The sequence below is a fragment of the Ascidiella aspersa genome, chromosome 3 (assembly GCF_963924565.1).
Source record: "Ascidiella aspersa chromosome 3, kaAscAspe10.2, whole genome shotgun sequence".
NCBI lineage: Eukaryota > Metazoa > Chordata > Ascidiacea > Phlebobranchia > Ascidiidae > Ascidiella > Ascidiella aspersa.
In genome coordinates, this window is record NC_139449.1 from 34,675,201 (window position 1) to 34,703,127 (window position 27,927).

The 27,927-nt window shown below is 35.8% G+C and overlaps 2 protein-coding genes and 10 non-coding genes across 12 annotated transcripts; 7 read left to right on the forward strand and 5 right to left on the reverse strand.

Annotated features, from left to right (window-relative positions):
* Nucleotides 1–116: 116 nt before the first annotated feature.
* Nucleotides 117–3,959, reverse strand: LOC146162670 (radial spoke head 14 homolog). The gene is made up of 6 exons (XM_083384877.1): nucleotides 3,744–3,959; nucleotides 3,109–3,254; nucleotides 2,946–3,021; nucleotides 2,349–2,509; nucleotides 1,671–1,875; nucleotides 117–462 (listed from the first exon to the last, which is right to left on the reverse strand). Exons 1-6 carry the CDS (start codon nucleotides 3,940–3,942, stop codon nucleotides 221–223), a joined length of 1,029 nt encoding a protein of 342 aa, XP_083241003.1. The 5' UTR covers nucleotides 3,943–3,959; the 3' UTR covers nucleotides 117–220.
* An 890-nt stretch (nucleotides 3,960–4,849) lies between these two features.
* On the forward strand, nucleotides 4,850–27,887 carry LOC146162671 (acyl-CoA dehydrogenase family member 10-like). The gene is made up of 20 exons (XM_083383433.1): nucleotides 4,850–5,175; nucleotides 5,822–5,970; nucleotides 6,770–6,961; nucleotides 7,806–7,964; nucleotides 8,370–8,677; nucleotides 9,152–9,275; nucleotides 9,566–9,692; nucleotides 10,023–10,173; nucleotides 10,951–11,096; nucleotides 13,105–13,278; nucleotides 15,114–15,287; nucleotides 16,770–16,933; nucleotides 18,502–18,642; nucleotides 20,435–20,572; nucleotides 21,026–21,173; nucleotides 21,822–22,012; nucleotides 22,721–22,804; nucleotides 23,377–23,520; nucleotides 25,613–25,706; nucleotides 27,436–27,887. The coding sequence occupies exons 1-20, from the start codon at nucleotides 5,022–5,024 to the stop codon at nucleotides 27,552–27,554; spliced, it is 3,081 nt and encodes a 1,026-aa protein (XP_083239559.1). The 5' UTR covers nucleotides 4,850–5,021; the 3' UTR covers nucleotides 27,555–27,887.
* Nucleotides 11,873–11,944, forward strand: Trnae-uuc (transfer RNA glutamic acid (anticodon UUC)). The gene has a single exon. It is a non-coding gene; the product is annotated as a tRNA-Glu (tRNA).
* On the forward strand, nucleotides 11,950–12,020 carry Trnag-gcc (transfer RNA glycine (anticodon GCC)). Its single transcript has one exon. It is a non-coding gene; the product is annotated as a tRNA-Gly (tRNA).
* Trnae-uuc (transfer RNA glutamic acid (anticodon UUC)) lies at nucleotides 17,595–17,666 on the forward strand. The gene has a single exon. It is a non-coding gene; the product is annotated as a tRNA-Glu (tRNA).
* On the forward strand, nucleotides 17,672–17,742 carry Trnag-gcc (transfer RNA glycine (anticodon GCC)). Its single transcript has one exon. It is a non-coding gene; the product is annotated as a tRNA-Gly (tRNA).
* On the forward strand, nucleotides 19,255–19,326 carry Trnae-uuc (transfer RNA glutamic acid (anticodon UUC)). The gene has a single exon. It is a non-coding gene; the product is annotated as a tRNA-Glu (tRNA).
* Nucleotides 19,332–19,402, forward strand: Trnag-gcc (transfer RNA glycine (anticodon GCC)). Its single transcript has one exon. It is a non-coding gene; the product is annotated as a tRNA-Gly (tRNA).
* Trnag-gcc (transfer RNA glycine (anticodon GCC)) lies at nucleotides 24,048–24,118 on the reverse strand. The gene has a single exon. It is a non-coding gene; the product is annotated as a tRNA-Gly (tRNA).
* On the reverse strand, nucleotides 24,124–24,195 carry Trnae-uuc (transfer RNA glutamic acid (anticodon UUC)). Its single transcript has one exon. It is a non-coding gene; the product is annotated as a tRNA-Glu (tRNA).
* Trnag-gcc (transfer RNA glycine (anticodon GCC)) lies at nucleotides 25,009–25,079 on the reverse strand. Its single transcript has one exon. It is a non-coding gene; the product is annotated as a tRNA-Gly (tRNA).
* On the reverse strand, nucleotides 25,085–25,156 carry Trnae-uuc (transfer RNA glutamic acid (anticodon UUC)). The gene has a single exon. It is a non-coding gene; the product is annotated as a tRNA-Glu (tRNA).
* Nucleotides 27,888–27,927: the final 40 nt, after the last annotated feature.

The following is a 27,927-nucleotide window of genomic DNA, read 5'->3' on the forward strand; positions in this document are numbered from 1 at the left end:
AAAAACACATCTATACGATACATGTTAAAAGTTTAAGTGCATTTAATACGACAATTTCGCAGTAACAATATAAGTTTTCCGCTTTAATGTGAATAAGGCGTTAAAACGCAGTATTTATGAGAAAAAACGAGTAGACCTATGTCAGTTGTTGGGCGAAAAAAGAAAAAATAGATCAAAATTACTTAAACGTAAAAAGTCCAACGAAACCGTGAATTGGCAGCTAAGGCTTCCAAGTGATAACTTTCAAAGCTATCTGAGCCGCGTTGGCCACAGTTTTACTGGCAGGATCGGATTCGCGATCTTTGAGGTCTTCCGCGAACTCGGTGAGGATCCTTCGACCTTCTGGAGCCTCAGAGAGCATCGTCAGTGCCTTGATTGCGTATAAGCGGGTCTCTGTCGACGGGGCATTGACCAAGTAAAGCAACGCTGTAATGGCTCCGGCTCGAATCGCTGCATACTTGCCTGTAAAAAGCATATTCTTCTATAACCCTAAGTCACATTAGGGATGGTTTAGCGCAAGCAAGTTGATTTGCGTCGAGTTGGTAACTTACTATTGTTTCAAGTTTGTAGAGCTCTTCTGGCATATGTAATTTTTTTTTTGCCAGAAGAGCTCTACAAACTTGATATTATGCCTGGCAGCAATAGCTTATATATTTACTATTGTTTGATAAATCTACCTTTAAAGGTAAAAATCGCTGTATTGGATGCAAAGCATAGCCAAAATACCTATATTAATTTAGCATTGGATCGGCACCGATACCACCCTAGTATCGGACGATTACAGTGGGGTAGCCAGCCGAAAATTTTTTTTGGGGGGCCAATAAGTTGGAATTTTTTGTTTAGATTTTGTCATTGTATTAACTGCCGTAACGAACACAAATAACAATGTTAGCAAACCGTTTCAAGCAGCAACTGACTGAGTTTTAACGCAATACTGAAAAAACAGTCGAAGAGCAAAAACTGTCTAAAAGTAGTAAAACTACATTATTGCATACCAAACGTCATATTAACTACATTGTTTGTGACGTAACAATGCATGATAATTGAAGGTGTGGCATGCCTGTGATAGACTATTGTGGAACTGCTCATAAATGCTTAAAAACAAATTATTAAGAGTAAAATATTTATAATTTTTTTTGGGGGGGCCATGGCCCCTCAGGCTCCCCCCTGGCTACGCCTATGCGGATGAATATCGATATTACCAATTGGCAATTGGGTAATTATTGGAGAAACATAAACAAAGCTTAATAAATGTGCACAATATAGGCAAATATTCGTTGACTTACAGCCCTTAATTGTACATTTTTATCAAGATGCTTAAAAAAAAGCAAATATTGCAATTTTATAGACTTCTAATTTTATTTTGTTACTCATAAACATGACGACACCACGTTTGCAAACAACTATTCTACACCAAGGCAAAATCAAAGCTGCAAGCTTGGTGAGAAATAGGCCTGACTTAACTTGTGAAACGTTTTCACCTACAGCAACTCGGAATCGAATTTTGGTCTTATTTAGTTACCTATAAATATCGTTGTATAAATCAGGAGCATGATGGTTGGAGGTTGTAGTTAGACGTAGTAAGAATATCAAAGCCCATACAGAAGTAGGTATCAGTTTAAACGTTACGAATAATTATTTATTAATTTTCAACAAAATCTAACTCTCACCTTTAGTTGTGATTGCGATAGTCATGAGCGCTCCTGCTGCGTTTGTCTTTACACTTTCGTCGACATCACTTAGCAAACGTACGAGAACAGGAACTATGGAATCGTCCTTACAAGCTGCCTCCTTACCAGCAAGAGGAACACTAACGTCCATTAGATCACGGGCTGCGGCGCTTCGGATTAGGGGCATAGTGTGGTTCAGAAGATCCTGGGCACCAATTTCGTGTTAAGTGTTATAAGCATTTTGTTTGATTAAGCATTTGTTTTAATCCACATGTAAAAAAACTGGCATGTAGTAGTTTTCAAACCATGTTTTTCTAACAGATTCCTTACAGTTAGCCACTTGTAATTGGCACTGGCAGAGACGTCCTGTTATCACGACGTCAAATTTTAAACAGTTTGCTACATTTAAAAGCAAAATGGCATGCAGTGGTCTTCAAACCCCATGAATAAAAGCTAATTTCCTCCGGTATATATTGCAAGACCACATAGTTACAATTAGCACTGGCAATAGATGCTAGATTGAATGGCAGAGACTTCCTGTTGTGACTTAACCTTGTGACGTCAATTTTTAAATAGTTTGCTACATTTAGAAGTACAATGATATGTGGCGGTTTTTAAACCGCAAGAATAAAATCGAAAAAAAAATTTTTCTCCTGTTTATTTTATTAGGTTACTCACAGTTAGCACTGGCAAGATGCCTGATTGCAGGGCGGAGAGGGCGTCCACTCGCATGCAGTAGTGGAGTGTGTCGAGGATTAAAAGCTTGATTTCGTCCATCTCTGTTTTGAGTTTTTGCACAAGCTTTGGAATTAAATTGGCGCCTACTACCCCCATCGCACCTGCATGATGGAAAAGTTTTTCTAATTTTTTTTGCTTGGACTTAGACCACCTTAACAATGGATTCTTTTTTAAAATTTGTTTTTAATAAGCTAGTAAACATAACAATTTGCTTGAATTGAGATACCTAAAAATTAGAATATATATTTTAAAATACATAAAACAGTGCAAGTACTGACAAAAATTATTGAAGAATTTAACTCAAACCCTACCAATTGGAGCATAAGAGGTTTATAGTAAGATACATAATAATTTCACACTCAATAAAAAATTGGAAATATACTGTATGGTTAGTTAAATTTTTAATTTCAATCCCAAGACATAAATGTTGTTTTTTTGTAAGATTTTCTTAATGAATTACTAACGTCCATTGCGAGTTGATGATTTACCATATATAAATCCGTTTTTTGTCAAGTTTGTATTGTAAACATGTCTTACCAGATGGAATTTCAGACAGCATTTGTATTGCTTCATGTGCATTTTTGCGTACAATTTCAACTTCATCATCGAAAAGCTTAAAATCATTTCAAAATGTGTTAAAGACAGACAACAAAGTTTTTAGTAAATGTATAAAATTGGCCGAAAACGGTTGTCATATTACCTTGGCAACTGGAAGAATAACATTGTATTCAAGGAATGCATTTCTCCCAACATCATGTGTGGCCATGATGTAAAGGACCTCCATCGCTTTGTAGCGCACAGTACCGTCTTTGTCCTGAAGCAGTTTCTTAAGGCTTTCAACGCATCCTATTAGCGTATCTCAAGTGTTAGTATTAATTTTACCAAATTTAGCACCTTAATTCCTATAATTCCAACTAATTTTGTCGGCCACGGAGTAACATTATTTGGAAATATCAGTTTAATGTAAAAATACTTGTATATAAATAAAATTATTTTAAAAGTATAAATTAACCTTTAACATAAGACTGATTTTGTTAAAAAATGTTAGTTTTAAATTAAAAATTACATAAACTAAAGTCCATATTGTTTTGAAAGTGGCTATTTGACTGGATCGCTCTTTTACGCTTCACCAATATGTGATTATTTATTAATTTGGGTTAGGGTTGTGCTTAGCGTTTGGGTTGGGTAATATTATATTTTTTTTTTCCATTATCAAATTCCGATTAGAACTACTTTGCTGTCCTGGTAAATGGCCTCTTCATATAGTTTTGGTTCCCAAGCCGAACAAGTCACTCAAACATGAGTGTTCTAAAATAAATAAGATGTAAATCTTACCTACACCAATTGCTTCATATAATTTTTCAGGGTCATGGACCAGGTCACAGAGGGTCATGAGTGCCCGTTGTCTCAGAACCAAAGTTTCATCGTTGAGTTCACGATTAAGTTTTGGCAATGCTCTGCTTCCAAAGGCTAATTGTGCTTTAGTTGCATCAATGTTGGGCGGTAAAGTGTACGATATCCTGGTGGTCGCCATTTTTATGTTAATTATCCCTAAACTGAAATATGTTTAATTCAGGAGTTATTATAGGAAGGAAAAAATGGGAGCTGGTCTAGAATCCTACCACAGTTAATAAATCAACCCACAATATTTGGGTTAAGGTGCGAGTTAGCGTTTAGGTGTGGGTGGGTCAAGTATTATTATATTCATTGTTTAATAATAATACTTGACCCACCCTAACCCAAACGCTAACTCTACCCTAACCCAAATATTGTTTGTTGTAGTAGGATTCTAGACCAGCGCCCAAAAAGTGGCATAGAATATTTTATATGCCTTTTAAAACACTATAACTAAGATAACTAATTTTACTGCAAGTTTGTTTTCTCTTATAATCAGCTGTTTGTTACCATGGCAATGTGTTGATTCCGTATTTCAAGCGGTTGCTATATGAAAAACATATTTATATATATTTTCAACCTTGTAAGTCTAGAAAATGTTGCAAGTAACTTAAATTTATCTAGAAGGAATGTGGCTTTTTTAACTACAAAAGCATAAATGTTCAAGAAACATTCAAATTTTTAATTCAACTTGGGGGAATTACCTTGTCGACCGCCAATAATATGACGTCATAAGAAGTGTGGTCGGGCGTGACGGAAATGAAAGTTTGTTTACACAGCAAAGTTCAACTTGATAAACTTGGTTTTCATACAGAAATGCACATTGAAATAAATACTGATCAAATAAACCGATCTTAAAGCCAAACAGCAGTCCTAAAATATTGTGCAATTGCAAATATTTTACTAATAACAGATTAAATGTGGCAGATCGCAGATGTAAAGTAAAAATAATGCTGATTCACTTCAGTTTGCATTCCAGGTCTATCGCCTATGTTTACTAACTTATTTACGCAGTTAAACATGTGTTTAATTGCTTTATCACTTATTCTCGGCCACGTTACTCTAGTTGGCTTATCAAGAATTGAGTTTTATTTAATGTGCCAAAATAGTTTACAGTTTAAACCCTTATTTTGCTCCTCTTACTTTATAACCATTGAGATTTAAAGTATAATTGTTATCCGGAAATTTCTTACCTGTCCCCTTTTTCTTAAGAATAAAATGAGTATTGCTAGAATTTTTTCGACTTCGAAATTGCCAGTTTTAAACAGATTGCTTACAAGTTCTTCACTACAAAGCATAAGATGCAAATACCGGGCAGTGATTTTCGACATGGGTGGAGTCATTCTGCCCAGTCCGTTTCCAATGACAAAAGGTAAAACTAATCTAAAACATAATTTATTGCTTATTGCAATTCTAGTCTTCACTTCTTTTTAGTTAATGATAACGTTATTTATTTGCAAACCGGTTAAATTCAGAAAGGCATGTCAATTTGATTCTAACACTTAAAGTTTTATTGATATTTCTATGAAAAATCTGTACATAATGTTCTCAAAAATAGTGCTATTTCGCTGGGATAATGTTACATTTTTGTCATTTTACACAAACTAATGTTTTTTTATACATTACGACCAGTAGGTGGGTTAGCCTACTAACGCAGACCTGGGCAAACTATGGCCTATGGGCCAAACCGGCCTGCAAAAAAATTTTATCCGGCCCACAGCTTGCTTTCTATAAAACTTGTTTTGTGTGAAAGTCAGCCTTTATGTTTTTTTATTAATTTTTAAATATTTTATTGAATAAATGACACTTGTAAGGCATCCTCACCTATTTATAATATTACCAGCTTGTCAAGACAAGGATATTTACAGCATTCTTTTAAAAGGATTCATACTTTATATTATGTGTACTTCAGAGTTCAGACAACCTTTTTTTGTTTCTCATGCAGACCCCTGTCAAAATAATTGCCCATCCCTATGCTAGCGTCACTCTTTATTCATTTTTTTCCATTTCAACTTTAGAATATGAGGCCGTAAAGAAGATCTATCCTGGTACAATTTGGAAAGCAATCAAAGATTATGGAAAAGACGGAGCCTGGATGAAGCTTGAAGTTGGGGAGCTCGACGCTGAGCAGTTCGGGGAAGTTTTTAGCCAGGAATGCTCACACACAGTAAGAAACAACTCCGAAACTTGTGATGTTATACCTTCTTGAAAAAGGTTAACCTTTCTTGAAAAAGGCTTTTTATAAAATATATATAGGAATAGATATAATTATATAAATATATTTAGATATGACAAACGGAATGTGTAAAATAAGAAGGTATCTCTTCGCCCTTACACATAAATCATGGTGATAACTTCAAATGAAAACAATTTATTTTTAGACTTTACTGACCTAATCAAAGTCGGTCATTTATTAGTTTTGAAGAAATATGTTTCTCCACGAAAAATAAGCCATCATCAGTCGCTAGAAATAAACAAAACATTGGAAAGACAACCTCATTGGTGCAATTGAATTTGTTTTGTTGTTTTTTTTCTATAGTCTGATAATGCATTATTTTGTGGCAAAAACATATTTGTCTTGTACTTTACACAGGAAAGTCTAAAGAATATATTTGGATATTTAAATATTTTCATTTTTATCTTTTGTTTGTCAACTGGTTTAATCGATTGATAATACAATTGCAAAATTTTAATTGCAAATGGAAATAATTTTCTTGACTGAATTCAATTTTATTTCTGTCTTATATGTTTAATTTCTTGATATGTGTGATCAACTGATCATGTAATATTTATTCCCCTATTCAATTACTCAAAACTTACAATTTGAAACCATCCATTGGCTAAACTAGTTAAACAAACACACAGTTGCCTATTTACTTTTTTATTTGATGGTTTTAAAAATAAAGTTTGATTTGTCGCATTGGACAAGGATAAACGAGCAGACTAAAATTTTGAAATTCTTTTAGGCGAAAGAAGACATAGACGTTCGTGACTTTTTGTCTTACCTCGAAAATGGAATGAAAAATCCGATTCCAGAAGTTTTGGAAGCAGTCGACTGCCTTCGCGAAAGCGGCATCAAAACTGCTTTGTTGACCAACAATTGGAAGTACGCAGACGGAAGATCGTTGCTGCCGTTTAGTAAAGACAGATTTGATGTGGTAAGTTTGTTTTGTTTTTTAATTATCTACTTGGAAAAAAATGGTAGACTGACAAAAAAGACATATACACTTACGTGTATGAAGACTGTGATCTAGCTCTTACCATGGTCCCAGAATTGCAAAAAATGAGAAAAATAAATCTTGAAGAATCATACTAAAAGGGCAAAATTTGGAGTTTTTAGAGGAAAATTTGTAAAATTACAGTTAAAATAGTAAAACTGAAGAAAAAAATAGTGAAATTGAAAGTAAAAATTATAAAATTAAACTAAAGAGTTAATGCAATGTTAAAATGGTTAAATAATCTACTTATGTCCTGTTTCTTACTATCTACTTTTAACAAATAACAGTTTTAACTTATACACACACACATGTACAATGACTGTGATCTAGCTCTTCAGAAGTTGTCATGGTGTTAGTATGGCTGAGTCTTTGAGTTCAAACCTATTCATATGTTTTGAAACAATATGTTTCTTTAGGAATTTTGAATTTCATAAAGACAGTGTAGAACACTAAAAACAGTTATTTAAGATTTAAAGACAATATATTTTTTTAGGTTCTAGCACTAATAATATTTTTTTTCTGCTATAAAACTATATACACATGGTAATATTTTTTACGAATATTTTTATTTGGGTTGTTAAATCTGCAATTCAAAGACAAATTTTATTTAATTAATTTTTTCTGTTTTTATTTGTTATTTTTTAACCTAAAAATTTCAATTTAAGAGCATAACTTATATTTTTCAGCTTCTAATACAAACTAACAAAATAATTTCTGCTGTATAACTAACAAGTGTTAGATCGATCAACACACTTAAATGTTTTCATACATATTCTTTATTCAGGTTATTGAATCTGCTGTAGAAGGTATGAACAAGCCAGGAACAGTGATTTACAACTTATGCCTAAATCGGCTGAAATGCCAACCCTCGGAGGCTATTTTTCTTGATGATATGCTTCCTAATGTTACAACCGCTAAAAGTTTGGGAATATATACTATTAAAGTAAGCAGAAATAAACTTCAGCAAATGTTTACCACTTAAAATGAAAAAATATATTTTTTTAAAGGTAAATCTATGTACTGTAGAAAAAAGCACGTTTTAAAGCTCTTTTCAAAACTATTCAACTTTATCATATCTTATTATGAACAAACAAAACACCATGCAAAAAACAAAACATAAGAAGTGTGAACGTAATAGATGGGGATGTTATAATTTCTTGTCATAATTAACAAGCAATTTTTATTTCTGATGTGCAAACTTCACTGTATTGTAACTGCGGTCTATTGTAATCAGAAAAAAAAAATATAGATCACTCAAACAGATATTTGCTTCAATTTAAAATTTAAATCTCAATTGAAAAAAATTTTTTTTGTTTATTTATTTATTTATTTTTTTTTTTAAAACTAGGTAGATGATGTGCACTTAGCGCTGAATGAACTCGAAGAATTCATCAAACTGCCTTTAACGACGTGGAAAAAGGGCACCCAGCCTGTGCGGAAAGATATGGAATTTTCGTTAAACAAGTTCACAGAATACGCAAACGATAAGCTAGGTATAAACGTCGGGCACAATCCCGAAGTCAGACAATTCAGTCACGGTCAGTCAAACCCAACTTATCTGATTGATTTCGGGCCGAGCTTTAAGAAATATGTCCTGCGAAAGAAGCCACCTGGAAAATTGCTGCCGTCTGCACACGCCGTTGAACGAGAATACAGGTAATTATTTGCCTTTATTGCTTAGCATGCCTCATGGAAAATAAGGTAAATGTATAAGTTTTGTAAAGTTGTAAGTGAGTATATTGCAACAAATATGTGATTGGTCATTTTCTTTAAATGCTTAACATGCTATACATTTTAAATCACTTTGTCTTGCAAGCGTATGTGATAAATAATTTTACTTGAATTGTGATAAAAAATAACTTTTTTTGTACTTAAATTTTTGAAAACTTTAAGTGGAAAAAGTTTATATTATTAAATATTATCAATAAGTTTAATGGATTTTATTTTCTGTAGTCTCACAATTAAAAAATAAATATTTGTATAGTTTTGTTTCCAAAAAATGATTTACCAAAAAAAAATTGTATTTTCTTAATTAGTGGAAAACTCTTATTTTTTTTAATTTGAAAGATAGATATTTGTTTTATTTTTTAATTCCTGATGTTTCTTGTCGGTAACTCATTACTGTTGCAGAATAATGCATGCAGTGGGCTCCTATGGAGTCAAAGTACCTCCGTTAGTTGATTTGTGTGAGGATTCGTCCATAATTGGAACACCTTTCTACCTGATGGAACTTGTCCAGGGAAACATCTACAAGGTGCGTTGTTAAATTAAAATTTTAATTACAGTTACACTAAATAATATATTATGTGCCATATCAAAATAAACAAGGGTGGTCCGATTCCTTTAATTTTAGTAAAAAAAAATAAAAAAAAATTTAGTATTTCTCACTGATTTATCTTTTTAATTGTCCAGCCTTAAGAATTACAGCAAAAAAAAAACTCAAGTTATTTCAGTGTCATTTTGCAAGTTTGTCAAAAAATATGGTTGCTACGATTAAATTATAAAAAAAATAGATTTCTGTTTTTTAAACATAAAATTTTGTAGAATCCCTCACTGCCTGGTATGGTCCCAGAAACCAGAAAGCTGATCTACAAGCAAATGATAGATATGTTGTGCAAGATACACAAGGTGAATGTTAATGTTGCTGGTATACAAGACTACGGAAAACAAGGTACAAACACAAAATTTCCAAAAAATCAGAATTATTATTAAAGATATGTCTTTAATTTTAGACAATAATTTTATCAAATTAATACCCAGGAGGATTAAGTTTGTTTCATATGATTTTTTAGTGATGTTCATAGTTATGCAATAGAATTTAGAATTAAAAAAATAGGTTATTTGTGACCTTAATATTTAACTTAGAAGAGAATTGCTATAATCTGCACACCAAAGCAAAAAATCCCACCCCTTAATGCTTGCATTATACCCTTATTTTAACACAGTAGAGGTAGCGATATTGGGATAACCACTTTTTTAAAAACTATTTCCCAACATTTAGGAAAATATGTGGAGAGACAAGTTAGAACTTGGTCAAAACAATATAGAGCGAGCGAAACCCACACTATTGACTCGATGGAGCGACTCATGAAATGGTTGCCCGACCATCTACCCAGTAAAGAAGCACGTACAGTGGTGCACGGGGATTACAGGTTAGTTTATTTGATATTGTTTGAGTTTTAGTTTAAGAAAATTAACTTTTATTTGTGTTTGTTGGTAAAGGTTTTGTTTACACTTTGACGAATTTAAAGTATAAATTTGCAATTTTTTATCTTGATCTGTAAAATATTCTGTGCCGATCCAATACAGACTTAATTTGTGCATAACAGCGAGGTGTTTCGACCTAACATAGTGTTCTCTATTTAAAAGATAAATTTCTGAGAAAATGTGGCTTAAAAGATCGAAGATAAATAGGCTTCCTAACGCAAAACTAATTTCGGATTAAAACCCTATAAATCATTATGATTGCACTTATTAAGTCGATCAAGTTTGCCTATTTGACGATAATAATGACGTCATTTGGTTTCGGATCGAAACGCTGTATTTTTTGCCAGAAGTTTTGGGTTTTCGATATCGGAATAAAATAACCAGTATCGGCCTCCCAAATTCGTCATAAATTTGGAAAATTTAGACTGATTTCGCAGTATTGTGCATCATATGTATACAAAGCCATTAACCTTAGAGGTTTTAACACTGTAGTGCTAAATTTACAAAAAAATCAAAAAATCGAATAAACCACTAAAAGCAAATTGTGACATCTTCACTACCCCTTTTTGTCGTTTAGATTCGACAGCCTAATTTAGAAATATATTACTTGAAAAATTTAAAATTTACCACATCATGCAAACCGACATTTCCAAATATGAATGCCGTCTTTCAAAAGACATCACCAAAAAGTGCCCTTCACGCTACCCCTTGTTGTCGTTTAGGGTCGACAACCTAATTTACCGACGCGGTCAGCCGGAAGTGCTGGCGGTGCTGGACTGGGAGCTGTCCACTTTGGGTGACCCCATATCTGACCTGGCCTACTGCTGCCTACCTTATCACTTGCCCACCACCTTCCCTATCATTCCTGGTAAGAAACGTTGTTGTTTCGTTACTGGTTTAAATGAGCTGTGTTTTAAAGGGTACACTATGCACGGATCTGTAATGTAGCTTGATAATAAATTGCAAAGTCAAAAAGGTCGAGTAGATCGACAGCATCTTGATTAAGACGTTTCGATACGAGACAGTATCATCTTCAATTAATGTGACTGAGAAGTAATCAAAGCATCATTTGTAAAAGGTGGGACGCGATTGCTATCAGTCTGAGTTTCTACTGTGTCTTAATATTTCTACATTTTCATGGTTTATTTAAACAGAATTTTGCAGGGAAGCGTAGGGGATTGGTGAAAGTTTTGTTAAAAAAGCCCTTTCTAAAAACAGTGCTTTTTAGTTGAATGATTTTGCCACGCTGTAATGGAATTATTAATAAAGTTCGATTTTTTTTTTGATCATTGAAATGTCGGCGCTGATCTAGAATCCCACCATATTTTCGTCCAGGGCTTTTTATTGTTAACATTATTTGTATTATGGTGCGAGTTAGCGTTTGGGTTCGTATGGATTAAGTATTATTACTAGCATATTTATTCTCCCATATTTATTTCTTCCTTCTAATTTCAATTGTGACAACTCGTTTCATTAACGTAAAAAACATTTTTTGAGCTAACGCTGCTATAAAACATAATAGCTGTCATATAAAACGCAAAATTGTTTTGGCGTGACAAACTAGTAATTTATGGAGAAAATTGTCAAGCACCCTTAAAACTGATCTGTTTATAATGGCCGCCTATTTCGCATTTAGACTCTGTCTCCTACATGGTCTAGTGGTTAGGATTCCTGGCTTTCACCCAGGCGGCCCGGGTTCGATTCCCGGTGTAGGAAGCTTTGCATTGGTGGTTCAGTGGTAGAATCCTCGCCTGCCACGCGGGGGGCCCGGGTTCGATTCCCGGCCAATGCAATCTTTTTTTTATTAAAAATTATTTTACCGATTTTTATTACTTTATACCAACCACTGTATCGGTTTGTCAAACACAATCCGCGTTTTTACTTTGTCATTTTTTTGCGTTCAAACTTATACACTTTAACGTATTAGAAATATCAGAACCCGTATATAAATAGGTAACATTTTAAACGTTTCGAATAACTCTTTTTTTATTGTCAACATGGTAAGAGGGTTCTGATTCTATGTTGATACAATGTTAAGGCTATGAATAAAAATTTATTCAAAACGTTCAAAATGCTACCTACTTGTGTATATATTTTTTTTACGTCTAACAGTCTCCAGCCATTATCTTAAGCTTTATTCTAAACGTTCAAAATGCAACCTAGTTCTATGTGAGGTTTAATATTCTTACTACGCCTAACTAAAACCTCCAACCATTATGCTCTAATATACTTTGCTTGCGCGATCAAAACAACTTAGAGACTTGAAGAATTTAGGATATGCATTGGCATTAAATAATAAAAAAATATAGATTTCTATTAAAGGCCTTATAAATCAGTATAACTGCCGTATATACAGAACCAATCCAAATAATTAAAACCACATGAACAACTTAAGTCGGCAACCCTAATAAATCCAACGGCGACCCATGTATTGAGAAAACTCCTTTTAAACAATATACTTAAGCACGGGCTTTTATGCCTAATGTTTAATCCTATTTATCCGTTTGCATCGCAAACCTCGCTAATGCTGACCGGTTGAACTCGTTTTTCGAAGGGTTAAAAGCAGGGGTTCTTAAACTTTTTTTACCGCAGACCAATAATTTTTTTTTGCTTCGCGTGGACCAATGTAGGCACGAAAATTATAAAAAGGTCGTCACAATACAAATAGACTTCTTAAGTCTACTGATTTCGGTCCAAACAATATGAAAGTGAAATGGAGTCTAACTACATTTCAGTGCAAAACGTTTTTTTCTTTTAATTTAACTGTTTTCTTTAAAAAAATGATTACTTCTTACAAAAAAATCAGTAAATTTAGTACTAAAATTAGTATTTTCCCAATACAGCTAAAAATGACTAAACGACTAGCGTTTCCGCAGGATTCAAGGGCCTCAACATCCAGGAGCTCGGTATACCTTCCCAGCAGCAACTTCTCGACATGTACTGCGGGCAAATGGGAGTGGAAGGAATCGAGGACTTCGACTTCTACATGGCTTTCGCCTTCTTTCGGGTAGCAGCCATTCTGCAGGGAGTATACAAGAGATCGACCAAAGGTGAAGAAATTGAACACTTCATGTTGGTAGTTTTCAGTCTGGGGATAGGATTTATAAGTTAATTTGCAGTTTGGAGATGGGATTATAAGGACGCGCCCGCATCATTTATCGAAAATCTCTTTTTGATAACATGTATCGAAACTCGCTCCCCCTTTCGAATAATATGTTTTATGGCCTGTTGTAACGTATAATTCTCTGTATTATCTAGCTAGGGTTTGCAGGGGGGTTTGGGGGTTCGGACCCCCCCCTTTTGTAAGTGACATTTTCGTTTTTGTCATGGTTTAACCCACGTCCGAAGCTGCGTGTTTTTTTAATGTAATTGGGTCACGCGTTTTAAGCTAATGCGAAACCAAAATCAAACGCAAAACGCAGTTTTTCGTTTCTTGTTTGGTCGACCGTAAACGCAGGAAATTTTTTCTCTTTCGCATTTTGTTATTCGTTCAGGTTGGCTAATCAGCAAGTGTGTGTTCGACAATCAACAACAATAAATCAAGCGGTCTCCGCCTTTTTCTCGCTGAAAACGTCGAGTTAGGCGGTGCTGATGTTTTTTCGCTGTTGGCTGTCGGTGTAAGACAGGGGTCGGCAACCTACGGCCGGATCGGCCCGCCGCCTCTTTGACAAACTATAAACGAATTCATTTCGAATACTTTTTGGCCCATTAATTACGTGCCGAAAAATTTACGCGCAATGCAATAAAAACTTGCAAGAAATTTAAACGATATGCAGTTATACCAAAAAAAAAAAAAATTCGCGCTCGCTTCGCTCGCCACGTGCGCCCTCACTTAAAAAGTTATCAAACACTAAACTGGATTAACATTTGCGCCAACACTTTTCCTGCCTCCTTGTAATTAAACCAGTTTTTAGGTGAAAAAATAGACCCGAAGCCCGCCTGATTCACAGTTGTTTAACATGAAAATAACACTAGAAAAAAAGTTGCCGGCCTCTGGTGTAAGACTGCCTGTATTTTAGCTGACTTGGCACACAGCTCGGCGCTGATGTCGCGCTAATCGAATAACACCCGGGAAAAACGATCTTCGTTTAGTATTGCAGGTGGCGAAAGACGTGCTTGTGATTTAGCGTGGTCCCGTGCATGGATCTACCAAAATCAATCACACATATTTCACGGTTTTGTTTTCGTTTTTCGCCTAAAATTAACGATTGCGCCTGGCAGGAGTGTGGACGACGCACATGTTCGCTTTGCGTCTAAAGGTCGCTTTTGCTGGAGTCTAAAGGTCGCTTATTTTGCTGTTTCTGATGATTTTTTTATTACCTACGACGTCATTACGATCGCTATTTTATGACGTCATTAACGTCAGACGGAAAACGGTAAATCCCCTAAGTTGAAAATTCGGGACCCCCCTTTTTGAATATCTGGATACGCCCCTGGCCAGATAATAACATGACCCTAACAAAGCTAGTATTTCAGGTTAGACACTATGTTAAAAGATATATATATATCACCGGCAAGGACATCGTCAGTATATCCTAATTCTTTTCACATCTGTAAGTGTTTCCTGACTGAATTACTGTGCTAGGGTTGTGTTAATCTGGCTGTATAAAAAGCCTATTTAACTTCTGGCCTGAACTACCAGCTTTGCTATACTATTCTAAAACTAAAACATGTTCAATATATGGCGTAAGATTGTAATAACAAGCTCGCCCAAACTACGAAATGGGGTCTCGAATCTCAAGACAATTCTATTGGATCATCTTGACCACAAACCGTGTCCAAATCTTACGACAGTGAAAATTTACCACGAGATTTCCTGTAGTGCAACAACGATATACACGAGATTTCATAACTCTACCTAACAACGACTGTCATCTGTCTTTAGGTCAAGCGAGTTCGTCACGGGCCAGTGCCGCTGGTAAGTTAGCGGAAAGCATGGCGGACACAGCTTGGTCGTTTGCTGCCAAGGAGGGATTCAGACTTTTCAACAAGGTCGAACCACGCCCGCTGGGTGGCGGTAGCGAGCAGAGGAGGAGCTACAGCACGCAAGCCAGAAATTGTGAGTGAAACAAAAGAGTTTGCTGTTAAAACAACTGTTTATGAGAAAATTGTGAGTGGAATAGGGTCGGTGCTAAAAGGGCTGTTAAATGTTTATTTTTTAAGTTCAGACCTAAGTTTTATTGCTATGTTCCATTTTAGTGTTTTCTATGAACTCTTTTAATTTAATGCAAACTTAGGCGAAATTAAATTTTGTAAATCTTTTCCTGACAACACCAGCGGTCTGACATTGAAAGGGCTTTGCTGACCCACACGAACTATGTGCGTTGTTTATAACAATTCTATCACGGAAACATTTTGTCCAGAATTGCCGTTTGTTACCCAGGTTGAGCTTATTAGTTTAACCATATGTTTTTTCCTGACAGTAACTTGTACTGAGATTTATTTTTTGGGTTTTCTACTTTCTGTTGTTTTTCGTTAGGAATTCCTCATTGTCTAAATCAGGGGTTCTTAAACTGGGGTCCCTGAACCCCTTGGGGGTACGTGAGCCAGTTTTAGGGGGTCCATGAAGGCCTAATTGAACTATTAGTGTATATTCAAGCAGTCTTCTTTTCAAAGAAAAGTAGGCTATAGTTAAAAATAAAACGTTTTTGCACTGAATATATACTTGGACTTTACCTCATTTCACATTTTTTGGACCGAAAACAGCAAATTTCTGAAGTCTGTTTGTATTATGACGTCATCGGGTCCGCGGTAAAAAAAGTTTAAGAACCCCTGGTCTAAATAAAATGTTGGCTAATCGGTTTAACATCTCTTAAACAAGCGCCTAAGAAAGGCCCGATAAGACCCGAACTTGAAAAAGTAGGTTAATTTTTTTTAAGTAATTACGGCTATAGGTTGTAGTAATGATTATAGAAGAGTAATTTGGCGGCGGTGATCACTGTTTGAGGGCGAAATATCCATCAACTTTTTACTCTCACGTTTCTTCCTTACAAACCAAAAACTTGTCATTTTTTTCACATCATTCCAATCGGCTTGGTAGCTCTGTATATCTAACCAAATGTTAAGTCCAAGTGAAGGTAATTATTTGTGCAAGACATCTTCAAGTGAAGTCATTGCAAAAATTAAAACTATTAAAATTAGCAAAACTATTTTTATTATAAACAATAAATCAACTTAAAAAATAACAAAAACACAACATATAACAATCAAATTGTTTTACTTAATTTTAACCTAATTTATTTGACACATTGACTAAAGTTCAAGTCAAGTCATTTGCCCAAAATACTTAAGTCAAGTTAAGTCATTTTGTCTAAAATACTTAAGTTCAGTGAAGTCATTTTTCCCGAAATGCTTGAGTCAAGTGAAGTCATTTTGCCCAAAACACGTTAATTAAAGTGATTTTGCCCAAAATAGGTAATTTCAAAACAGTGAATTAAGTCCACTAAAGTCAAGTTAAGTAATTTGAAAACAGTGACTTAAGTGCACTAAAGTCACGTAATGTACTTAAGTCATTGCTAATAAGACACGTTTATGTCGCCAGTCATTCCCATCGACGTTAGTGCCCTGCGACCTGAGGTACAAGATCTTCACGCCAAGTTGATCGACTTTATGGACGAACACATCTATCCGGTCGAACCCAAGTTCAAGCAGTTCTACCAATCCGATCAGAAGTGGACCATTCACCCGAAACTGGATGAGATAAAGGTGATTTGACGGAGGAGGCGCGATTTCGAATAAACTTTGACCTTTCGATTGCACTTTTGTTTTGTCTCGAGGCCGATTACGGATTTGTGTTTTTTGAAACGTTGTTTTGAAGTTGGATATAGGGGATTGGGTCAAGGCTCATGATTTCAATTCGTTTTTTTACTGTTATACTTATTGTGGTATTTTAACAATCCTTTGGCTGTGAGATATTGTTATTTTAGATTCTTTTTAATTTTTGTGTTATAGTTCAATTTAGAATTGAGACAATTGCGGCTGTCAACAATTATATGATATATTTGGTTCTGCTGTTGTCCAAAGATGTACTTCTGTAACTTCTGTATCTGTTCAATTCAGAAAAAAAAACTTCCAGATGTCTTCTGTTCGATTTTTGTAGCCGACTGCATTGTTTCCTTGAAACGTATTTCACTTGTTTTTTATCGATCGACCGATGACGCAGTGTTTCGATAAGCTTGTTGTGCTTTAAGTGTGTGTATTTGTGGGGAAATCCCTTCTTGAGAATTACAACTGCCAAACGCGAAACCAATCCTGCGTTTTTAATTGTCAGGTTGTTGTGATGTGCTGAGTGCTCTTGAATGTGAAGTGCTGAGTTGTTTGTCGAAATATCTTTGTCAAGTTGCGCTTTTTATGATGTGGATGTATCTCCTACATGGTCTAGTGGTTAGGATTCCTGGCTTTCACCCAGGCGGCCCGGGTTCGATTCCCGGTGTAGGAAGCTTTGCATTGGTGGTTCAGTGGTAGAATCCTCGCCTGCCACGCGGGGGGCCCGGGTTCGATTCCCGGCCAATGCAATTGTTTTTAATTGATTAATTGTTTAAATTATATATATATATTATTGACCACTTCTATACCGACTATAAATGGATTAAAATGTCAAGTATAGGACAACCATAGTCGGTATAGAAGTGGTCAATAATATATATATATCTATGGATGTCCTATACTTGACATTTTAATCCAATAACCCATATTTAACAAAAACAATGACGTCATTGTTATGCTCGAACTAATAAAGTAGATTAAAAATTATGTAAACATAACTTTTCCAAAGGCTATTAGGCAAAAAAAAAGCTTTTTGGTTTAATTACCATCTGTTGTTTTTTTATAAATTTATCTTGCAAAGTAAAAAATGCTGCATTGCAATGCAAACCATGACTAAAATTGCTATCGAACGGTACCGGCTCGGATCCGGTATTATCTGACATCCGTAGTACCGACCAAGTTAACCAACAAACCTTAAATAAAATTAAACTTGTACCTATGATTACACCAAGCGTTATTTTATAAACCGAGCTGTCAAGCATCTGGGTTGAGGTTCGAACTCACACCCATTGTATAACTCGACCACCGCTCGAATAACTGAGCTATCAAGCTGCTGAAGTAAAATTTCAACCCAGAAACTTCAGAAAGTAGTTGAAGCTACACTTTTCACTCGAACTAGAACTTATTGCAAAAATACTTATATAAATGAAAATCAGAGGCATACGTTTACAGACAAAAATGTCGCATTGCTAAATTCCAACAACATTTACTCATAATTTGTTTTGCAGGCAAAAGCGAAGGCCTGTGGTCTTTGGAACCTGTTTTTGCCTGAGGAAAGCGACCCGGGTGCAAAATACGGGGCTGGACTCACGAACGTCGAGTACGCTTACTTGTGCGAAATAATGGGAAGGAGCTCCTATGCCCCCGAGGTATGCCAGCATTTTGAAACTATTCAATGCGATATTCCTTATCCTGGTTAGTTGAGGTTTGTTTAAAATACCGGCTGTGATGGCCTATGGCAGGTCCACTTAACTGTCGGAATGCGGTTTGTTTTTCTTTAGACTCTAAAGTTTAGAGTGTTAAATGTGGACCTTAATAATTATACAATTTACTGAAAAAACTCTAAAACTAATTTGCCATACTCAAAAGTTTCGTATTAGTGTTCGCGTTTTAACTAAATGAACATTATTCCAAAAAATACAAAATGAAACCTAAGTAGTTTAACAATTTAAACATATATTATCATTACAGAAGAGCATAACCATAGCTTATTGTGTGTGGCGGGTTTAAATAGGTAAATAACATTGATTCTCAAAGATGCTAGAATTCTTTGGCAGCCCTGGTCTAAATCATTACGATTTAACAGCTATCTATTTCTGTTAACATTGTCATATGTGATTGTCATGCTTCCGCTATAGAAACCAACCTTCGCCTTTAATACTTGAATATGTTTTTATAGAAACGGTCGTTGAATTCAGTTAACTGTTGACTTCAAGTGGTTTTGTTTAAAAAGGTCGCTCTTCCTGCGCTTTGTTTTCGTCTCCTACATGGTCTAGTGGTTAGGATTCCTGGCTTTCACCCAGGCGGCCCGGGTTCGATTCCCGGTGTAGGAAGCTTTGCATTGGTGGTTCAGTGGTAGAATCCTCGCCTGCCACGCGGGGGGCCCGGGTTCGATTCCCGGCCAATGCATGTTTTTCTTTTTTGTTAATGTACAAGGCGATACTCCACTAGAAACTTTTGTAAGTAAACATAACTTAAGATATCCAGCATAAAGAAATTAAAAAAAAACGAATTTAATGTATATGATGCTCCTGCAATTTTTTTGAATAGTATAGCAATCTTTCGCAGAATCAATCTTTAAATCTAACAGTATAAAATTACTGCAGTCGGTGACCCAACCAAATCAAACGCCGGCACAATTTTGTGTTACGACCCATGGGTTAAGAAAAACACTGACTTAGGTCAATTAAAGTATTTCTACCAAAAATACTTAAGTAAAGTCAGTTAAAAATAGTGAATTAAGTGTAGTCGTTAAAACGCTGTTGTTAGTTGAAAAACAAGAATAAATAATAGTATAGTATTATCATTAATATTTGCAATGTTAATTGTCGGATCTAAGCCTGTTCCAACACTGCCAGTTGATATTTTATCCATATCGCAAGATCCTAAAAGAAACACGAAGATAAAAAAGGTCTAAAACAACATAATTTTAAAAAAACTTTGCGGTTGTGAAACACTGACTTAAGTCACATCTGAACGACTGAAGTCTAGAGAGATAATTTGGCCAAAAAGTTTTAAATCAACTGATTAGTGATTTAAATCTAGTAAATACTGACTTACATAAAGTCAAATAATTTTGCCGAAAAAAACATAAATCAACTCATTTCAAAAATAGCGACTTAAGTGTAGTCAGTAAAAACACTATTGTCTACTCTATAACAATGCGAATCTAAACATGTTCCAATACTGCCAATTGAGAACAACAAAGGTTGAAAAAGGTGTAAAACAACTTTATTTTAAAAAAACTACTTTTTTTTACCGCCAGGCGTTTAACGTTTTGTTAGTTCTCCAAAAAAGTTGATAGAATAATAATAATATTATTATTTTCTAAGTTTATTTTCGGATCTAAGCCTGTTCCAACACTGCCAGTTGAGAACAACAAAGGTTGAAAAAGGTGTAAAACAACTTTATTTAAAAAAAAACTACTTTTTTTACCGCCAGGCTTTCAACTGCTCGGCTCCTGATACTGGAAACATGGAGATCCTGGCGCAGTTTGGATCCGATGAGCAGAAGGAAAAGTTCCTCAAGCCGCTGCTAGCCGGAGAAATAAGGAGCTGCTTTGCGATGACAGAACCTGACGTAAGGACGTCATAAATAAAAAAAACTTCGTTTGGTATGTTTTAAGCGTTAAACCAGTGGGCGCACCTAACCAGCGAAGCGAGCACTATATCTTGAAATGCTTGTAAGTTATTTTCCATTCACGCTATGGAGGTGTATGGGTTATATAACAACCCTATGTGTAGCTTTCTGCATATCCACCCTATATTTTTGTAACGTAAATAGGTAAAATATAACTTTAGAGTCAAAGTCGAATTCAGGACTCAACGGAATCAGCAAATGTGTCGTACTCGGTACACTCGGCTTGATTTTTTCGGCCGTAGTTTTTTAAGCAATCGGTGGAAATGATTTTAAACTCGTCTGTAAAATACCTCGCGGGTTAAGGGTATGTCCGTGAACCCGTAATAAAGTTTTTCTTGTAAACTTGTAAAGTAGAAAAACAACCCGAGTTCAATTTCGCTGTTTCATCCAAAGGTTGCCTCATCTGACGCCACCAACATTCGATCTTCCATTTCCGCACAAGGCGACAACCTGGTCCTGAACGGCAGGAAGTGGTGGACCTCGGGGGTTCTGGACCCCAGGATGAAAGTGATTATCTTCATGGGAAAGAATGACGTCACAGGTCAAAGTTCAACGCGTTGTGTTAACGTGCTTAGTGTTTCTAAAACTTTTCCATATCTCGACTTGTGCAAATAAAGGCGAGATCAGTATGCGTCACTTAGTAAGCGTTATTTGCCTAAATCGTTTGAAGAAGTTACTAAAATATTATATATAGTAAGTTTTATGAATTGTTGTTTAGATTAAAATATCTTAAATTTAAATTTAGCTTTTATTTGCATCCGACAGACATTCCTTTTACTATATTATTATTATCCGCATCATTAAGAAAATATGCCGCTGGTTGTGGGAATTGAGCTGGTGGGCAGGATCTGTCTCGCGGGCCGTAGTTTTGTGACCTGTGATGTAATCAATTTTGGGCTTAGTTACAACATATTAAAAATACCTACTATTAAATGCAAAACATAAGGAGACAAGTCGAGTTATTTTTTTCGTTTTAATATTAACCACGTATGTAGCGTGACAAACAATAGAATAATTTCGCTCAAGGAACCTGAGAACCATTTTAAACAACTTTTCGTTATAATTGCTTAAACCAAACCGTTTGATTATAAAACACGTACCATGAGGCCTTAATACAAAATGGATGCCAATTGCTCGACCACCGCGTGTGACCATTCAACAAACTCACATGTACCCATGTCTCTTACAGCCGATCGCCACAAGCAACAAAGTATGGTGATCGTGCCGGCCGATTCGAGCGGTGTGAAGATAGTGCGACCCCTGACCGTGTTCGGATACGATGACGCACCTGTGGGTCACGGCGAGGTCACGTTTGATGACGTAATTGTGCCGAAAAGCAACGTCATACTTGGGCTCGGCGACGGATTCAAAATCGCACAGGTTTGTTTGGCTTGCTATTTTTGTTAACTGTTTTATTTATAGCTATTTGTTATACCATGGCTGTCACAAAATGTTTAAATATTTAAAAGACTTGGATTTTGAATTGATTTACGTGTTTAAAACTGTTTGAAAAACAACATTGTTTTTTAAAAAGTCTTTCAGTAGTCTGATTTTATTTTGTACCCAGCTTAAGTTATGTGTTTAGAAAGTGCCGTTAAAAAAACGTGTTTTAACAATTTTTAATTGTGTTGGACATGGCATTTATAGTGTTTTATTTTCGAATTATTTTAAAAAAACGTTCAAGGGCAGTCCAATATTTGGTTTTAAAAACCTACAATTGTCTTTGAACGCATTTTATAATTAGTTCAAACGCATCACAGTGTATATTTGAAATCGAGCCCTTCTGAAGTAGGACTGAACAATAATAGAGATGTTCTTGTTGCTTTTAATGATTACAGTTGTGCCTTTGTAGGCCGTACCAAAATCAGTCGGTTTTGTTTATTCTGTTTTGGGACTTAACTAAATAAAACTCACGACATCGGCCATACCATGTATGCAGGTGTGAGGAAAAGAGTAAGAGGCAAAATTTCGTATTTTTGTTTCAATTTATTGATTTATTCCGGCAAAAAATTCAAAATTTATTTGCAAATTGACTTTTTTTTGAAAATGTTTTACTGCACCTTATTTAGTTTGTTTCTTGTATTGCAGGCTCGTCTTGGCCCCGGTCGCATACACCACTGCATGAGAATGATAGGCTCCGCCGAGCGCTCATTGGATTTGATGAAAGAACGGGTGAGTGGTAGGGGTCAAAAGTTATTTAAGCTGGGTTAGATTTTAAATAAATTCGCATTTGTGTTATTTATTTAGTCGCAGTATAAAAGTAAGTTATATGGACAATGCAAAAAGAAAAATATCCTATAAGCCCTGGAAAGTGCGTGTTTTGTCACATACAGAAAGTGCTTTGTAATTTACCCAGTGGTAAAAGTAGATAAAAGAATTATTGTCGGTACGCCTTACCGGTTAAAATAACTGATTCAGACTAATATTTTAGTAGTGGCGCTTTATTAGAGTTACTTGTTTTTCGACGTCACATTATGAGGTAACTTTGTGACTTCGTCATCGAAAATTCCATTCATCCGTGACGAAAATCATTTCACTTTCACCTCTGGATTAAAAATTGCTTACAAAGTGCTATCTAAACTGCTTCAAGTGAATAAACCAAACGTAAACAATGCAAAATAGATTTTTTTAAGACCGCTTTCAGTGTCAGGTCTTTTAGGCACAATGCTGTCAAATTAAAAAATCATACTTAAAAAACAATTCATACCCAAAAAAAACATAAAAAAAAACTTTTAAATATTTAGGTTCAATCCCGTGTGACGTTCGGGCGCCCACTAGCGGAGCGCGACACGATACTGCGCAACATCGCCACCTCGCGGATCGAGATCGACCAGTGCAGGTTGTTGGTTCTTAAGGCCGCTCATCTGATGGATGTCGACGGGAATAAGGTGGATAAACGTTCAAATTTCAGATGAATTCCAGTGTTGTAATTACTTATGCCAATGACTTGACTTAAGCCACTGTTTTTGAAAGACTTGACTCAATTCTTTTCGGCGAAATGACCTGCTGACTTAACTTAAGTCTTTTGCCAAATGACTTGACTTGGACTAACGTCATCGAGTCAAATGAATTGAGTTGAAATATAGCTCAATTTTTGCTTGATTTTTATCATATTTTTGGTTACTTTTTTGGTTGAGTTTAATCGTAATTGGTCTATTTCACCAATTTTATTTGATGATTTTATATCAGTGATTTGACTTAGAATTGACTTCCCCTACTAATGACTTAACTTGTTATTTTTGTTAAAGACTTTTTATGTCTTCAAAATGACTTGCTTGCAATACTGCTAAATACATATAAGACTTTGCCTCTTTTTTTTTAAATTAAAGTTTTTTTTCATAGAGACAGCATATCTTTTTTTACTTTCACTAAAATGCTCTAAACTTGGTCTCAAATTTTGTAAACTATCAAAACTTGCATTGGCCGGGAATCGAACCCGGGCCCCCCGCGTGGCAGGCGAGGATTCTACCACTGAACCACCAATGCAAAGCTTCCTACACCGGGAATCGAACCCGGGCCGCCTGGGTGAAAGCCAGGAATCCTAACCACTAGACCATGTAGGAGACGAAAACAAAGCGCAGGAAGAGCGACTTTTTTAAACAAAACCACTTGAGGTCGATAGTTAACTGAATTCAACGACCGTTTCTATAAAAACATATTCAAGTGTTAAAGGCGAAGGCTGGTGTCTATAGCGGAAGCATGACAATCAAATGTGGCAAGGTTAACCGAATTAGGTAGCTGTTAAATCGTAATGATTTAGACCAGGGCTGCCCAAGAATTCTAGCATCTTGGGGAATCACTGTTATTTACCTATTTAAACCCGCCACACTCAATAGGCTATGGCTATGCACTACTGTTATATAATATATGTTTAGATCGTTAAACTACTTATGGTGAAAATAACGGCCCAAATAGACGTAAAAAGCGACATGCTTTATTGTTCAAACGTTTCGGCAAATGCTCATGCCATCATCAGTGATATGAAGGCCACATCAGTTACACCCGTTTATATACACTTTAGTCGCATAAAGGAATTATAAAAAGGTGCGCAGAAGCGAGGTGTAAGCCACCTGCGAGTGTGTCGAAACGTTTAAACAATAAAGCATGTCGTTTTTTACGTCTATTTGGGCCGTTATGTTCACCATTAAACTTATTTTCTTAGTTTTTATTTTGTCGTTTTGGAATGAATTCGATTTAGCTGACACGCGAACACTATACGAAACCTTTACTTTCAGTAAATGCCCCTATGCTGGGCATATCAGTGCATTTCACTGTAAAGACTTTTTCTGCTACTCGTGATTTGATGCTCTCAACTTGGTCTGAAATTTAAAGTTTTCAAACTCGTAAATATTTTAAAAGTGGTAAATTAAAAGGATTGCATTGGCCGGGAATCGAACCCGGGCCCCCCGCGTGGCAGGCGAGGATTCTACCACTGAACCACCAATGCAAAGCTTCCTACACCGGGAATCGAACCCGGGCCGCCTGGGTGAAAGCCAGGAATCCTAACCACTAGACCATGTAGGAGACGGAATCCATCATAGCAATCGCGAATATTAATATAAGAACGAATAAAAAGTCAATGGCACTCTTGTCCACTTATCTTAATTTTTTTTGATGATCGACAAATTCCACTCAAGTATCATTCAACAAAATTTTGTTGAATGTCACTTCGGGCTAAGTACTGCGATGCCACGTGTGTATTTTAACCATTTCACGACATTTTTTGTTGATAGGATGTATGGCTTTTATCATTACGGTATTTCATATTATTTAACCTGATAAACTACTAGTGATTGTAGAAAAAAGGTTACATTAAAACGCTTTCAAATGGTAACAGGTATTTTAAAGTTTTAAATTCTAAGTTTAAACAGACTCCGGATTCGTATCTTATTCTTATAGGAATATCCAACGTTCTAATAACAATATTACGTCATAAAAGGCTTTATTGTGCGTTTTTAAAGAATGCTTTTCTTCTTGCAGAGCGCCCGCAAGGAGATCGCGATGATAAAGGTGGCAGTTCCCAACGCGGTGTCGCGCGTTATCGACCGAGCTATGCAATCGTTCGGCGCCGCAGGTGGGTTGACTATGACGTCATAAAACAAAGCGTACCCCCAGTGTGTACAGGGAACGAACTAACCGTGTATCTACTGCGTCTGGTGTGGACGCTAGATATTTTGAGCCCTGTAAGCGGCCATGACAATTAGGCAACAAAATATTTACGTAGAAAAGTGTAATGATTGTGATGAAGTTTACAGTTTGTGAATATTTTTTATAATGGCCGTATTTAAAATTACCGATAAGTTATCTCACAGACCCCAGTTGCAGAACCTCTGCTTTCCATCAGTGTGAAAACCGCTAAAACGATTTTTATTTATTTGTGCAACTGAAACTTTTTTTTTTAAATAATACTACTGCGTAAAGTTAAATATTTTTGCGCTTCCCACGAATTTTAAACCGCACAAGGAAAGTGTTGTTTATTACTGACTTTTCCTATAGTCTCAGTAAAGAATTGTTTATTGGAAATTCTGGTTGCCGGAACCCATGCTTTCATATTAGTAAACCATGGGCACTCGACCTTTTTTATCCCGTGTACCACTTTAATCGCAATTTTAAACTCAATTCCCTCCTAAGAAAAACAGCATCTGTAAATTTGTCAATATATGAAGAGAGTGCATAACCTTTTTGAAATCTCAAGCTTTTTAGCCTCCATTTTTGCACCAAATTATTCACAATCTACTTGGCTGAATGATATATTCATGAAAAAATAAATGCAATCCTAGTAAATATGTATGGTACCTACAGAGAGCTCACAGAGCGTATCGTGACGTAAAATAAGAAACTATACACTCCAGTCAAAGATATCTTGCAAAATATACCTGCACTGTTTAGATTCTTAAGTGGGCTCTTCTTATAACCCTCATACATATATTTTACTCCCAACTGTGCTCGTTTAATCAAATTCAAAAATGCTCCCCCTTGAAACTTCAAAATTCTCCTACGAGGGGAATTCCAAATAAACCCGAGAATTATTATATGGGTTAAACGCGAATTGGAAAAGTAGCAGAACTCGTACACCAAAGCCAATTTATTTATTTGTTTGTTTCAAAAATAACGAAATACTGCAGTATATGTATTGCAGGTTCTAATGCAAGTATCAGGGGACAATATTTTTTAGTATGTGATTACCGCAATTGAGTTTATGTACAAAAAGCAATTATTATTCGACGCCCTTGGAAAATTAAAACGACGCATAGTTTGAGAACCACTCGTTTAATTGATCGAATGAATTCGGTTAGCCCTTCAGAGGTCTTTCGGGGAAACACACAATGAGAGAACCTCTGCATTAAACAACACAGTAAAACACCATAAACACTTAACCACTAGCTCCAGCTCCGGCTTCGTGGTAGTAGTTTTTTGCTCCAGCACAGGCTTAAGTTACATTTACCACACTAAACTTTTCAGTATATAATTTTTGTGTAAATCGGTTCGCTAGTGTCAAAAGGTAAATATTCATTGCTTTAAACCAGTGGTTCCCAAACTTTTTAGCTTGCGGAACACTAAAAAAACTTAAATATTTTCGCGGCACACTTTATATGTAAATGTCTCAATATTATTAATTTGTAACGGATAGTGCGAATTTAGGTCTAATATGCTTGAATGTATGCCCATTGGTAACACAGATAAAACTTATTTTCCAAAATTACAAAAAGTTTTGCGGCACACTTTACAATCTCTCGAGGCACACTAGTGTGCCGCGGCACACAGTTTGGGAATTACTGCTTTAAACCCAAAAATCCTCGCAGGTCTTTCCGGGGACTTTCCCCTGGCCGGCTTCTACATGTGGTCACGTGCGTTACGCATCGCTGACGGCCCTGACGAGGTGCACGAGCGAACCGTCGCCAAACTGGAGCTCCGCAAGTGAACTGTGACGTCACAGACACCACGTGGCGGTTTGTTGTTGTTTAAAAATTCAAATGTTGTTGTTTGAAATCCAAATGACATCTCGCTCGTAAAAGGAAATGGAAGATCAACGTTTTTTTGAAGTGTCGTTTTTTTGCTTGTTTATCGACATTGCTGCAGACTTTTTACAACTCTGTTTGTTTTCTGCTTTTTTAGATCGTATGCAAACTTTGAAATATATTGGCTGACTATTTGTTGTTATATATATCAAGCCCTTACATAAGTACTAAGTAAGTTCTTCTGTATGGGATTTGCTATTCGTTCTACGTCTAACTACAACCGCCAGACATTACCTTAAGATTTATTCGAAACGTTCCTATGTTAGGGCTTTGATA